The sequence below is a fragment of the Carassius gibelio genome, chromosome B17, assembly GCF_023724105.1.
Source record: "Carassius gibelio isolate Cgi1373 ecotype wild population from Czech Republic chromosome B17, carGib1.2-hapl.c, whole genome shotgun sequence".
NCBI classification, from domain to species: domain Eukaryota; kingdom Metazoa; phylum Chordata; class Actinopteri; order Cypriniformes; family Cyprinidae; genus Carassius; species Carassius gibelio.
In genome coordinates, this window is record NC_068412.1 from 28099408 (window position 1) to 28115636 (window position 16229).

Genomic DNA, 16229 nt, shown 5'->3' on the forward strand with positions numbered 1-16229 from the left:
TCGTTGACTGGAATCACGCACTGGAGTTTGTGTTTGTTAAACTGTTTAACACCATCTCCTTTTAAAACTCATTTCATTTAAAGGACTTTAAAAGCTTTAATCAAATGTAAATATACATTAGAAGAATATTGTGGGTTATAGATAGAATCTGTGACATGCTGTTGATCACTAAAGCCGGTTTATAAAAACAAACACATTATATTTATAATCAAAAGCATCAGAGGGTTTAAAAGCATTTGTATTTTTGCAAGTTCTTCAGTAAAATGTTTGTTATTTGAGCCATAAAGTGTTTAAATCGGCTAATTAGTGCTGATGGATGTGTTTGGAGTCATGCATTATGGATGCAAATCATCTAAATATCACCAAACATAAATATGCATGAGGTGAAATACAGGATAAATAAATGCAATACTGCAAATATTGATGCATTTCATGCTTAAATTCATGTTTTTGTTATGTTATGAAAGATGCATATTTTACCATTTTCTTACTTAGAATATACTTCAGAGACGGTGTTAATTGTCATGCATTAAATATCTCCATTTTAAACCTGAAATCAGACAACGGCAGAATGTAAGAAAGATATCTTAGATTCTGAATTTATTAGCAAGAACTGTGTCTATGTTTTTCATCTAAAATCTTGAAAAGAAATTGTTTATTATTGCATACAACACTTGTCAGAACAAAATATATATGTATATAAATAGGCAACAGAATGTACATGTCACAATAAAACAAAAACAAAAAAAGCAGCTGATTTGAGTAATAATATGCGATACATTTGATCTGTGATGCTGGAGAAACTGTACAGAATTATTAGTGGTCTAAAACTGTTTCTGGAAGATTCATTGTCCCATGTGTGCTCTACAGACAGGAGGGTGTGGGCGGGGCTTGTTGTTTCAGGGGCGGGGTTAAGGGCGGGGCCACGTGCTTCTCATTATCTTTAAAAATGCCTTTGATCTTACACTATTTCTTCAGAGATCCTGACATCTTCCTCAGCCCCTTTATCCTGTACAGCAGACCGTTGATAAAGTCCTGCGGTCAGAGAGATTTCAAGTGCTGTTAAAGTTTAAAAACAATGTGTTGCTTAATTTATTATCAAATACTAGCAGTTAAAACCATCTATGGTGATGTAACTTCTTTCTAACTCTTTTATGTTACAAGGACAATTTGTAATCAAATGTATTTGGATTACACAGTTTTAACACTAAAAAATAATTAACTGGTGTATATAATATTACATAATTATACATTTGTTTTTTTCTTGGGTGCTGAAATATTTTATATATGACTCATATATAAATATGAATCATATTAGATTATATAAAAACTGTGCAATCCAAATGGATTAAAAAAATTATATGAAAACCTAATACATAAATCATAAATTTGTATTATAAAATTAATAATTGTATTAAAAATGCCTAAATTGTATTATAATTTTTTTTTTTTTTTTTTTTTTTTTTGCAGTGCATCTGAATTTTAGGGAAATTAAATCATTATAATATGTATACAAAATAAATCAAGTAAATATTTACAAAAATTAATAAAGGTGACAAAACGCATATAACAAATTCAGTTCAGTGAAAAGAGTAAATAACAAAAGTCCATTTTAAAATATTAATATATACATTAATACTTTGATACATTTATAAATATATATATATGATTGTAAGATAAAAAATTTGATGAAAGCTAAAATAAATAATACAAAACATATATATATATATATAAATTAAATTTGGAAATTTGACCTGCCTTTACAATATATAAATCTTACGTTTGCACCTAAATATTTTTCAGTGCATCTGATTTTTAGGTCAGTTTTCTTCATAATCACTGTAACATGAAGCATGACTCATCTGTTAATAAGTTTGTGTTCCCTCACCTCCTTTGGCTTTCCACATTCTTGCAGAAGCTCCTGTTAAAACACAGAACAGCTGGTACAACATCTGCACATGTTTGGGATTGATTATGTTCTAGATGCATGCAGTCACATGATTGAGATGAAGCTGAACATACGTGCAGTCGAGATCTCTGCTCTGTATCTGTCAGCTCCAGAAGCTCATCGATGTCGATCTCCAGCTCAGGAATCTCCTCGTCCTGCAGAAACAGGAAGTGACTCGTAACACAGACACTGTGCACTTCATAATGCAACCGCTCCTTTAATTGCAAACAACTCTATTAATAATCATGAAAGATATTGGTCCAGAGATATTGCTGATGCAATCAAACTGCAGTGTGTCTAACTGGGAAATGATGCTGGAAATGCAGTCAGGCTATTCAATACCAGAAGAAAATCTAATTATTTTCAAGATTTTAGGAGGCTGGCTGCCATAAAGCTTTTTATTTTAAATCATAATGACCCCCAGAGTAACGCTACATTAATGACCACATTGAAATTGAAATTAAAACTGAAATAATATAAAAAAAAAATATGACTATGAAAAACTTAAAAACCTAAAATTAAAATGTTTCACGACAACTAAATGAAATAAAATAAGTTGAAGTATAATTACTAAAACTGAAACTGAAATATAAATAACTTAAAGCTAAATAGACAAATAAAAAAATGGCAAGCACATAAAAAATTGACTTAAATTTTAACTTAACAAATCTTTCTGTAAATGCATACTTAAATTCATCATTTAGAAATTTGTAATCCTGTAATATAAGTTGAAATACTAAAATAAAAACAAATAAATAAATAAATACAATTCATAAAAGTACTAAAACATAAACTAAAATTAAAGTAAAACTTTGAATATATAAAAACTAAAAGCTAATTTAAATTTTGCATATATTGATAAATCAATAAAGCTGATAGGAAATAAATATTAAATAAGAAAAACATAAAAATACATGAAAATTTGTAATATTTCTGTTGTCAAAGATACACATTGCAATACTTCTACTAAAACTAAAAGAAAAAGAAAACAAAAAGGCTAAACAATGACAAAAGTATGGTGACGCATTGCTGCCGCACACATATTTTTTCCTCAATGAATTATGTCATAATAAAGAGATCTTTTCTCATTAAAATCACAACTTTTTCGTAATAACGAGATGTTGTCTTATTAAAACGACTTATCTCGTTATTACGACATAATTGAAGGCGAAAAAAATATGTGTGGCAGCAATACATCACTGTACAAAAGCACAAAACAAAATTACAAAAAATTCAAACTAAGATGAAATTTTAAAAAGCCATTAAAAAAATTACTCCATACTGAAATTCAAAATAAATAAATAAATAAATAAATAAATAAGCATTCTATATTTATGGAAGCATATCTATATTTAAATATGAAGACGCAAAGATAATGTGCATTAAGTTGCTGCCTTAAAATCTTTTAAGTAGGCTTAATTTCAATACATTCCTTTAAAAAATCTTGTCTAGTTCAATCTCATAATGAAAAATGTATTTTGAACTACATTATTAAGAGTCAAAATAATGTTAAAGCATACGTTCCCAAGATTTATTGATCATAAAAAAAAATTTTAAGTGATGGTGACCATGTTGTCGACAAAAGTACTATCATAAAATAACAGCATTCTCTAAATATTTTCTAGTGTTCTCTTTTGCTTTTTGAACATTCTAAGAAATGTTTTGTAAGCTTTAGAAAGCATTCTAATCACCACAAGAAAAATTTAACATTCTTAATTCTTTAATTTTAACATTCTTAGAATTTAAAAAAATAATTTTATATTTAAGGTAAAATGAAGTTAGTAGAATGTTGTAAGAAATTTTCTTGTAACTCTTAAATAAAGTTATAATCATGAAAAGAAAAAAAGATGTATAGATAGATAGATTTCAAAACAATGTTCCCCCAAAGTTCCCTATCAGTCGGTCTCTCTTGACATCATGTCGGTAATGACAATGAATTGGGATCTCTCTTAGAGACACCGATCCACTTAGAGTGTAAACTATAAGGGGAATGCTGTCTCGAAGCAGAGGATGGCCCACTGGATTGTGCCCTGCTCATTCAGGTTGAGAGCTCACTCTACTAGAGGTATTGCATCCTCCTGGGCACTGGCTCACTGAAAGATATCTGTAGAGCTGCTGGCTGGGCGACCCCCAACACATTCACTAGATTCTGTAGCCTTCGTGTGGAGCCGGTATCCTCCTGTGTTCTCACCTGAAATGGGTAGAGGTCCCAGGCTTAGTGTCGGCTTGCTAAAACCGCTCCACAGTGTCCGTACTGTTGACCCTGTCGAGCTCCTCCATCCCCTTTGCAGCCAGAACGTCTGCCGCCAGACCCTCTCTCGCTGAATCCTTGATAAACGTTAATAGGCTGAGTCCCATATGAAGAGATAAATGTGGATCCCATATGTGTAAAGTCCACGGTTTAGGCTTTCTCGTTGCGAGCCCCAAGCCTATGCCGAAAAAAAGGCTCACACTGGACACTGGAAGGGGCAGCATCCATGGCATTTTGGTAGGGATCCCAATTAATCTGTCATTACTGACGTGACGTCTCTGTTCCCTCCTTCAGGTAACAAGGGTTACATAAGTAATATTTGTTACCAAGGATGACAGAATTGTTATTTTTGTGTGAACTATCCTTTAAAGTTGAGTATGTGTATATGTGTGTGTGTTGTCTCGCAGTGTTTGTGCTCCAAACCAAAAACGTGTTATTTTCAGTCAGGGTTGGGCAGAGTAACTGCAGGATCCAGTGAGGTCACGCATAAATTAGAGATGCTCATGAATAATGCAGCTGTTGACACAGGGGCCGGACTGTTACAGACTTCCACGCGGAAGCGTCAGAGTGAAACCCTTCCGCCGACCCATCAAATATTCATCATCATTGCCGAAACGCCGCTCCCAAACAACTTTAGAAAACCATGTGCAGTCTTCAGGTGCTTTAAAAGAGCCAGAAGCTAACCAGGAGCATATAATATTCCAGTATAATATTGTGAATAATACTATCTAAGGTAAGACACTACGGGTAAGAAATTAGAAATATGAGGTTATTTGGCTCTCCATAACACTTTCTTTCAGAATAGTGAAATCTGTGTATGCTTAATTAGGTAACATCTTATTTGCATCTTTAAACATAACATAAAAAAAACTTGTAATGCAAAAAAATGGTTTTCAACTCTTAATGTAATCAATCAACTGGAGAAGATTGGTGATGTCTATAGTACTTTAAAGATGCCTTAAGCATGTAACTTAATAGAGATCACATTAGTGAAACGCACAAGAGCACCACAGAAAACATGAAAGGGTGCTCTTTAAATAAAGATGCTTTAACGTGTATTTAGGACACAACAGATGTCTTCCCCTCAAAGCATGCTCCATTTAAATCCACTTAAAAACTAGAAAACCAAGCAGTACTTGTGTGTTTATCAGGAATCATTCAGTTCTGTGTCATCTGACGGCTACAGAAGAGTAAACACACACACAGACTATCTTCAACACGTTCTCAGTCTCACACACACCATGATGAAAGATATGTGCACCGATAAATGCTTGAATCTCCCATGTGTCCATGAGTGCTTGAGTTTAATAGTAACATCTATTAAATCAGACATTAACCATGACTGCGAGGGGAGCCGGATATTGCAAATGTGGAGGCAGAAATGATTTCCTCTGTTCTTGTAATCTATAACCTAACATTCGGTACACTTTCTTCTTTTCTAGTTCTGTCTGGTGAGGGGTTTAGTGACCTGTAGCTCGCTGTTTCGGAGCTGAGCTGTTGAAAGTGGAGCTAACTTAAAAAGGATGCTGATAAAAACTCTCAACAACTCAAAAACCTGAAACAGCAATTCTATTGAAATCTAAAGTTACAGTAAACAATAAAAAAGCTGAATAACCGGTGAAGTGTTTCACATATATTCTAACATATGTTACTTTATTTACAGCTCTCTTTTGATGTTGAATTATATTCATTTAAGATTTAACTGCTCATGTTAAGAATTTGTTTCATTTGATTGGTTCACTTGCATGATTTTATATGATTATCTGACTTTATCTTGTCTAGCCAGAGTGGAACGGCACATTATTTCTTTATTTTTATATTTTTTCATATTGTAAAGTAACTTTGAATCTGCATTATAAAAAGCACTATATAAATAACAGTGATTTGACTTGATTACAAGTAATATACCAAATAAAGATAAAAATGCATTGGAAATCTTTCATTTCTGATACTGAAGCAATGAGAAATTAATACTTGTTCCTTGCATTATATTTATTTTTTCAGCTCATGCATCGCCTTGCATCATGCTCTATTCCTTGAGCTACTTTCTGTTATTTTCTGGTATAATGTAAGACAGCTTTACACCAGTGTACAGCTGTCACATGCAAGATATCATATCACAAAAGCCCATGGTGCAGTTCATCGTGTTATCAGGGTGGGTTAGGATGGTAACTGAAATGCTGTAGTTTCAGCGATCACAGATTAACCCCTCAGTTACTCCAGAGAGTAAATGACTAATTATAGAGCATGGCGCTTGCAACACCAAGGTCATAAGTTCGATTTCCAGAGAATCTCATAGATACAATGAAGGTAATTGTAAGTTTCTGGATAAAAGCATCTGCCAGATGCAATAATGTAAACAAGTCTTTTTGGACAAAGAAACCAGAAATCTCACTTTGCTACATTAGAAATGCTGTTTTTATTTTTGCATTCCATGAAGTGCAAAAATACACTCTGGTTTCATCTGGTTGAAACTTTTCAAACCAAGGAAGATGACTATAATGATAACTATAAAATATAATACTTAAGTTTACATGACTTTAAGTCCACAGCAATAAAAGTATATTATATATATATATATATAATGTTTTTTTCCAGCTGATGAACAATGCAAACTATGAAAGCCATTTAGAATCCATCTGAAAGAGCGTTATGGCACAGAAACATTATCGCAGGTCATCACAGTTATTATTCTTATTCGTTGGGAGAGATTGGCATTAGAGCAGCTGTGAGTCAGCGGGCTGCGAGTTATAATCAGCATGTGGCCGTCTGTATCTCACACAGGAAAAACAGTTAAAACACCATCACCTTCTCTCCTCTAATGTCACTGTATCCTCAGCACATTGGAGTAAATGTCGTGCGATCACACACACATCCCATCATGCTGAACCAGCCAGATCTGTGATGTAACGCGGCAGATGTTGTGCATCACCAGATGTCCGTGACTCGCCATCACCAGCAATTCATGACGTCAGCTGAATGCTGATTACAGTCTGATCTGTGCACGCTTCACGAGCAGTCGTTCAGTCACACTCGTCCCTCAGTTCATTAAAATAACCAGTAATGCACTTGCATTGGACACTTGAGGTAATTGCTCCGAGCAAATTTGAGCATTTGAGTCAGATGACAGTTCTGGTGAATACATAGAGGTAAATCTGAATATATAGCTACAAGTCTAAATATATTAGTAAAGCATGTAGGCTACTTTAGATTAGTGATTACCACTTATAATAATTAATGTTGTACAATGTTGTGCTAACAGGCTATATGCATACTCTCTTTTTTTTTTTTTTTTTTTTTTTTTTTTTTTTTTTTTATTATGTGTTTATAGTTTTACAGTAACAAAACCGTGGTACAGGTGTCCCATAGCAGTATACACAGTCATCCATCATACAGTCCATCATAAAGTTATACAATGATAGTTCAAGGGTTGAATGAAGGGCAATAGCACCAGTCCAAACAAAAATCAAGAAATAGAGACAATCAACATACTTTCTCAAGGAAATTCCAAAGAGGGGACCAAACACGCCAAAAGTCGTTAGACTTCTGGTGTAAATCACAGGTTAGTTTTTCTAAAGGTAGATATGTGGCAACTTGACTCAACCACATATTGATGGAAGGGACATGTCGAGTGGACCACAACAAAAGTATACATTTTCTCGCCAAAAAGGCACAGAAATGTAACACACATTCTTGATCATGGTTGAGATGTAATTCAGCTTTACAGTTCAAGAGATAGATACTTGGGGATAAAGCAAAAGATTTACCAATAATCTTCTGAACAGCTTTATGTATCTCTTTCCAGTAAGTCTTGATCATATCACAGTCCCAGAACACATGCATGACCGTACCAATATTAGACTTACATTTGAAACACAGTTGGGAAGCATTAGGAAAGATCTTGTGGAGGCGAACCGGTGTTAAATAAGTCCTGTAAATGAACTTGAAGCTTTGCTCATGGTTTGATATTGATGCGCCTCTAAAGAAGATGCCAGAACAGGCCGAAACCCAGTCATCGTCACTGAGATTAGTTCCAAAATCTTTTTCCCATACTAGTTTCAGAGGATCTAAGGAGGAGGAACCGACATTAGAAAACATGGCGTAAAAAACAGAAATCCTATTTTTAAGAGAAACTGAAGAGTACAGTTGTTTTTCTATGTCAACGAGATCTAAGCGTATTCTCTCATCCTTTAGAAGTGATTCCAGAAAATGTCGTAGTTGCAAAAATTTGTAGAAATCCTTATTAGGTAAATTGAATTCTTGTTTTAGCAGTTGAAAAGATTTGAGATGGCCCTTGTCAAAAAGCTGACCTAGCTCCAAAATTCCCCTCAATCTCCAAGAACGAAGACCAATGTTCTGGATAGCAGGGGGTAGATCAGGGTTGAATGAAATTGGAGATTTTAAAGATGGGATGTTTGGAATGTTCAAATACTTTAAAATATCTTTCCATGCTAGGAGAGTGTTTGATACCGTAAAAATATTAGATATTGATTCAATTTTATGTATATTGTAAATAAATGGTAGGGTACACAACAAATTTGGAAAACATCGCAAAGCCTCAATCCCTACCCACTGTGAGTCCATTCTGTTTAGAAACCAATTGATCATATTTTTAATCTGGGCAGACCAAAAATATAACTGGAAATTAGGGAGTGCGACCCCTCCTAATTCTCTGGGTTTCAGTAAAATAGAAAATTTGAGTCTTGGCTTTTTTTTATTCCATATAAATTTTGATATAGTGGAATTTACATTTTTAAAGAAAACAGCAGTTAAATAACAGGGCAGATTTTGAAATAAAAAGTTTAACCTAGGTAAGATGTTCATCTTTATGACGTTAATCTTGCCCAAAAAAGAAATAGGGAGGTTTGACCAATCGGACAGGTCCTGACAAATTTTGGTAACTAATGGGGTGTAATTAGCTTTGAATAAATCACTCAAATTGGGTGTAATGTTTATTCCTAAATATTGAAAACCTGAGGGAGCAGAGCGAAACGGAGACCCCAAAGCAGCCTCGGGAGGAGCATACAGGTATAAAGCCTGAGATTTATTCAGATTAATTTTATACCCAGAGAAAGTACTGTATTCACTAATAATCGATAGAATTGTGTCAATGGAAGTCTCTGTATATTTAAAATATAATAACACATCATCAGCGTAAAGAGAAATACGATGCTCTTCTGAGTCTACTCTGATACCCTGTATATTAGTATTGGCCCTCATTGCTGCAGCCAGAGGTTCAATTACCAAAGAAAATAAAAGAGGTGAAAGTGGACAACCTTGGCGGCAGCCTCTACCAACCGGAAATCTGCCAGACACTAGACGGTTTGTATTAACCGACGCCATAGGCTGGGAATAAAAGAGTTTAACCAAATTAATAAAATTGTGTCCTAAATTTATCTTCTCCAATATGGCAAAAAGAAAAGGCCACTCCACCCTATCGAATGCCTTTTCGGCATCAAGCGAAACAATTAATGTGGGATCCTTGGTCGTATGTACATAATCTAGAATATTCAGTAATCTACGGATATTGTCAGAACCATATCTAGATTTTACGAACCCGGTCTGATCAGGGGAAATGATAGAAGGAAGGACGGATTCGAGGCGTCGAGACAATGCTTTAGCTATGATTTTGTAATCTACATTCAATAAACTGATTGGGCGGTAAGAGGAGCAATCCAAAGGGTCTTTATCTTTTTTTAAAATGAGGCTGATGATGGCAGAGGACCAAGACTCAGGCATTAAGTTTAGCTCTGAAAGGTGATTAATTGCAGGCATTAGAATTGGGCTAATATCTTGCCAAAATTGCTTGTAGAATTCAAGCGGGAACCCATCTGGGCCTGGGGCTTTGCCTGATGGCATGGACTGAATAGCTTGCCAGATTTCCTCCTTAGTGAAAGGGGCATTTAAAAGAGCTCTGTTTGTTTCAGAAACAACAGGAAGAGAAAAATTACACAGATAATCTGATATATCTTTCATTAAACAACAGCCTTCAGCTTTGTATAAAGTCCTGTAAAAATCTGAAAAAGTATTGTTAATTGTCTGAGGATCAAAAGAGACCTTGCCCTCTGGTGTCCTGATTGCCTTTATAACTCTTTCTTGTTGTGTTTTTTTAAGTTGATATGCAAGTAAACTACTAGGTTTATTTCCGAATTCGTAATATTTTTGCTTACTAAAAAACAGTAATTTCTTGATATGCTCTGTGTGGTCTAAATTTAATTTTGCTTTTGCTCTGTTTAGCTGAATCCAATTGGTTTGATTTGGTGTTTGTTTGTGTTGATTTTCTAGGTGAATCACCTCTGTCTCTAATTCTTTACTTTTTTTGGTCTTGAGTTTACTCACTAAAGAAGAATAGGAAATAATGTGGCCCCGTAACACCGCTTTAGCGGCATCCCACTTTGTCGCAGAAGAAACTTGAGAGTTATGGTTTTCCTGCCAGTACTGAACTATTTTCTGTTTAAGCAACGTACAGAAGCTGTCATTATTCAAATGTGAAGTATTAAACTTCCAATAATTGGATTTAGGAATGGACAAATTGATATCCAAGTCTAAATATACAGGGCTGTGGTCGGACAAAGCAATAGGGCCAATATAGCAGGATTTCACTTGGTGAATACATTCAGATGGTGCAAAGAAATAGTCCAACCTGGAATAAGAGTTATGGGGGTGAGAATAGAATGTGTAATTTCTGTCTTTCGGGTGTAGCTCCCTCCAAATATCTGCTAGGCCTAAATCTTTAAAATTATTATCAATTATACAATTAAAATCACCACCTAAGAACCCCAGGTTTCCACAAAACTGGTTAAAATGCAAAACGGTCTCAGATATAAAATTGGGGCAATCAATATTTGGGGCATATACATTTCCAATAGTGAGATGCACTCCGAAAATATAGCCCGAGATTAGTACAAATCTCCCCTCAGAGTCAGACTCTACATAATCCAGATTGAATGAAATGTTCTTGTGAATTAAAATTGCCACCCCCCTACTATTTGACGTATAAGAGGAGTAATATATCTGACCCACCCAGTCTCTTTTGAGTTTACAATGTTCAGTGTCCGATAAGTGGGTTTCTTGTAACAAAGCAATGGACACATGTTCCTTTTTGAGAAATGTCAAAATTTTCTTCCTCTTTATAACGTGGCCGATACCCTTCACATTCCAAGTTACTAATTTGAGAATATCATGCATGCAAACAAAAAAACAAACAAATTAAGATGCTGATGAGCTGATGATGATAAACGTAGATCCTGTATATAAAAGACACCAAGTTTGAACAGAACAGTACCACAAATTGAACACTGAGTTACCCCAAAAAAATCCACCCCCCCAGGCCCCATCCCCAAACGATAGGGCACAAAGAACATCACTAAGTCACAAAATGAGATAAGGAACATAAATAAAGATATCATCGTAATAATGCCACTGAGGAAAAAAGCCCTCTCAAGAATCGCTCCTATATGAATAAAATCCAATACGTAATTAAAATTACTGAACCCAATGATTAAATAATAATAATAAATAAATAAAAAAGGGGGTACAGGAAAGGGAAAATTTAGCCTACAACATCTAGATCCCCTTTAAAAAAAAAAAAAAAAACAGTGATTCAAGGTAGCAAATATTGAAAGCAGCAAAAAGTAGCAACAAAAGTAACCTTAAAAATACATAAATAATAACAATAAAGTGTATAAAAAAAATAAAAAAAAAATAAAAAAGCTACCCTTAATCACTTACAAGTCTGGCGGGTTCAGAAGAAGAAGAAAAAAAAAAAAAATTCCTCCGAAAAATATAGCGTTTATTACAGCTGAAGATGAAAAGAAAAAAAATTATCTGTCCATAGAGTCGAGAAAAACTTGAGCCGAGTTCGGATCATCAAACAAGCGGATCTGTCCCGAGTGTAAGCATCTTAGCCGAGCAGGGTAGGCGAATCCGCGATATATGCCACGGGAGACCATGATCTTGACCACTGAGTTGAACTCGCGTCGTTTCTGCAGGACACTCGAAGAAAGATCTGAGTAAAACCGAAGCTCTGCGCCGTCATGAATAATCTTCTTCTTCAACGCTGCCCTCAGAATAGTTTCCTTTTCCGTAAATCGCAAAAAGCGAACCAGAACACTTCTCGGGGGTGAATTCGGATTACTGGGCGCAAAAGTAGGAGATCTATGGGCCCGTTCAATATCCAGTGTGAGAGAGTCTGCAGGCAGGTCTAGCCATTTGGGAATAGAGGAACGGAGAAATGATACGAGTGGACCGGAACCTTCCGCTCTTTCTGGTAGGCCAACTATTCTCAAATTTTTTCGTCGACCTCTGTTCTCTAAATCGTCCACTTTTGACTGAAGCTGTTCCACTTTGGTATGTAAATTAGCAAGTTGACTCTCGGACACTGCCACTGAGTCTTCTGCAGATGAAATTCTCCCTTCAGCTTCTGTTAAACGGGTCTCAATGCCGTCAATCCTCTCAGTAAGAGCCGCAAACGAATTCTGTAGAGAGGAGACGGATCCAGCTATTCCCTCCAGCCTATTAGTTATTCCCTCAAGACGTGAACCATTGGCTCTTATTTCAGAAAGTACCAGCGCCATGTCCGATTCAACTTCTGTTGGATTAGCATTAGCTTCTGCTAGCGGCGAGGAATGAGTGGTCTTCTTTTTGTCTTTTTCTTTTGCTTTCTGCGAGCGTGTTGATCCGAAAATCGGAAAATCCTTGTCCGAAGTGGGGTCAGACATGACTGAAGGTCTGTAAAATTGTTTAAAACGAAAGATTCGGAGGAAAAAACGTTAATTAGTTGAATATTAGAGCGGAGCCGAGTACTCAAGCAGCCATCTCGCTCTGGGTCACGTGACCACCCGCATACTCTCTTAATACAAAAAAAAAATCAATAAAAACATATATTTAGATCTAAATAATATATATTCAGATCTGTATATATATATACGAACTCCCGAACTGACTCAAATGATTCACGAACCCGCTACGCTTCCTCAAACTGTTTAAAATGATCCGCGAAGCCGCTTTGAACTCCCGAACTGATTCAAATGATTCGCGATCCCCAAATTGACTCAAATGATTCCTAAACCCTCTACGAACTCCCGAACTGACTCAAATGATTCGCGAACCCGATACGAACTCCCGAACTGATTCAAATGATTCGCGATTCCCAAATTGACTCAAATGATTCGCAAACCCGCTACGAACTCCCGAACTGATTCAAATGATTCGCGATTCCCAAATTGACTCAAATGATTCCTAAACCCTCTACGAACTCCCGAACTGACTCAAATGATTCGCGAACCCGATACGAACTCCCGAACTGATTCAAATGATTCGCGATTCCCAAATTGACTCAAATGATTCCTAAACCCTCTACGAACTCCCGACCTGACTCAAATGCTTTGCGATCCCGCTCCGAACTCCCAAACTGACTCAAATGATTCGCGAACCCGCTCCGAACTCCCGAACTGACTCAAATGATTCGCGAACCCGCTCCGAACTCCCGAACTGGTTTAAATGATTCACGCTCCATACTCCGAACTAGGAAGAATTAGGAAGTGTGCATTGTGAAGGGCGCTCTGAAGAGCGGCAGCGAAGGCAAAAGATTAAACCCTCTATTAAAACAGGTGTCCAAATGAATGTACCAGTATGCTAAAAGCACGTTCTGAGCTATATTTGGAAGTGGCGGTACTGAGTACTGGTGCGTACTGGCCCACTTAAAGCAATGGTTGGTATCATAGTAAAATAATGTGTTTCAACAGACTTCCCTCGATCTGTTCCTCCTAGACAGCCTTGAGATTAAAAAGAGATATTTATCTCCAGCTTCTCAGATGTTTCTCCAGAAAAAAAGAGATCTCAACAGAGTTAAGAGGTCAGAGACCTCAATATGACCTAATTTCTCCACAAACTACCTGATCTGCTCCATATTCACTTCATGAGCACTTTTAGGAGAAGCAGACATTTTTCTGTATTATGTACTTGGGTCTGATCGTGCTGTGATGAGTCTCGGAGCGTCTGTCTCTCTGGATCTGTCTTACCTCGCAGTCGTACAGCAGGTGCAGCTGACCGTCGATCCACTCCTCGATGTCCAGCCTCCTCTGGAGGTCTTTGCGGTTGTATTTGACCGTCAGTTTGCCCAGTTTGCGTTGGGCAGGCTCCTCCTCTTTGGTCTGAAACATCACTCTGGACTGGGCTCCTGGCTCCGACGCCATGCCTGCCATAACCTCACACCAGCGGGGAGAAGACCAAGAGACAGCAGCCTCTCTCTCTCTCTCTCTCTCTCTCTCTCTGTCTGTCTCACAGATTCAAACACAGGCTCCTTCAGTCACCGTCCTGCTGCTGTTTTCTCCTCGGTGTGTGTCTCTATACTACACTGTGTTTCTGACTCATGATGGTGGTGTTTCTATACGACAGCCTCCTTTAGTGCCTGTCTTCTGTCTGCGCTCTGCTAACACTGACTCCCTCCCCCTCTGTGTCTCTCTCTTTCTCTCTCTCTCTCTCTCTTTCCCTCCCTCTCGCTAACTCTCCCTCTCTCTGTCTCTCTATCTCTCTCTCTCTTACTCACTCACTCTCTGTCTGGTGTCTTCATGTGTGTTTTAAAGAAGAACATAGTCCAACTTAAGACTGATAACATGCCGTAGGATTGGGGTCAGAGGCCAAACACTTGCTTTAAAGCACTTGTTACTATTTTCCATATGCGTAATTAAATATGTCATATATATTTATTCATTAAAAAATGCTTTTATAAAAAAAAAAAAAAACATGTAACTTATTTCAATTATAATTAATAAATAAAAAAAAGAACTTAATCTATTTTGTTTGGTTTAAAAACCAAATCATTAAAACACAAAATCAAATCATTATCACAGTATGCTAGTGATACTTTTGTAAAGAAACTATGCTACTTGTTTACTTGTGCGAAACTCACCATCACAAATGTTATTGGGTGGTTGCTAGAGATTGGTATAAGGTTGTTATGATGTGTCCGTTGTTATGGTGTTCTGGGTGGTTGCTAGGGCTTGCTAAACTGTTGCTAGGGTGTTCTGGGTGGTTCTTAGGGAGTTACAAAGTTACTAAGACTAATATTAGCGTAGATGCCAATCTTCTAATGATGTAGCAAGTACATCGGGTGTTATAGGAAGTGTTCCCAGTTCCGGTTTACCTAATTAATGCAGCCTAAAAATCCTTTAACGGATTTGGATATTAAAAGCATATTAGTATGTTATGTGTATGCCAGGTTAAAGAGATGGGTCTTTAATCTAGATTTAAACTGCAAGAGTGTGCCTGCATCCCGAACAATGTTAGGTAGGTTATTCCAGAGTTTAGGCGCCAAATAGGAAAAGGGTCTGCCGCCCGCAGTTGATTTTGATATTCTAGGTATTATCAAATTGTCTGAGTTTTGAGAATGCAGCAGACATGGAGGATTATAATGCAACAAGAGTTCATTCAAATACTGAGGTGCGAAACCATGCAGGACTTTATAAGTAATGATCAATATTTAAAAATCTATACAATGTTTGATAGGGAGCCAGTGCAGTGTGGACAGGACCGGGCTAATATGGTCATACTTCCTGGTTCTAGTAAGAACTCTTGCTGCTGCATTTTGGACTAGCTGTAGTTTGTTTACCAAGCGTGCAGAACAACCACCCAATAAAGCAATACAATAATCTAACCTTGAGTTCATAAATGCATGGATTAACATTTCTGCATTTGACATTGAGAGCATAGGCCATAATTTAGATATATTTTTGAGATGGAAAAATGCAGTTTTACAAATGCTAGAAACATGGTTTCTAAGGAAAGATTACGATCAAATAGCACACCTAGGTTCCTAACTGATGATGAAGAAATGACAGAGCAACCATCAAGTCTTAGACAGTGTTCCAGGTTATTACATGCAGAGTTTTTAGGTCCTAAAATTAACACCTCTGTTTTTTTGGAATTCAGCAGTAAGAAATTAATTGTCATCCAGTTTTTTAAATCGACTATGCAGTCAGTTTTTCAAATTGGTGTGTTTCGCCGGGCTGCGAAGAAATATAGAGCTGA

At 36.5% G+C, this 16229-nt stretch overlaps 1 protein-coding gene across 2 annotated transcripts; it reads right to left on the reverse strand.

Moving 5' to 3' along the window:
* Positions 1-583: 583 nt before the first annotated feature.
* ppp1r14d (protein phosphatase 1 regulatory inhibitor subunit 14D) lies at positions 584-14662 on the reverse strand. Of its 2 annotated transcripts, none has more exons than XM_052580735.1 (4): positions 14222-14662; positions 2023-2103; positions 1889-1921; positions 584-1059 (listed from the first exon to the last, which is right to left on the reverse strand). In XM_052580735.1, the coding sequence occupies exons 1-4, from the start codon at positions 14402-14404 to the stop codon at positions 1042-1044; spliced, it is 315 nt and encodes a 104-aa protein (XP_052436695.1). In that variant the 5' UTR covers positions 14405-14662; the 3' UTR covers positions 584-1041. The 2 variants fall into 2 exon arrangements, with proteins under 2 accessions (XP_052436695.1, XP_052436694.1); XM_052580734.1 differs by having other exon boundaries at positions 584-1035; positions 14222-14655.
* Positions 14663-16229: the final 1567 nt, after the last annotated feature.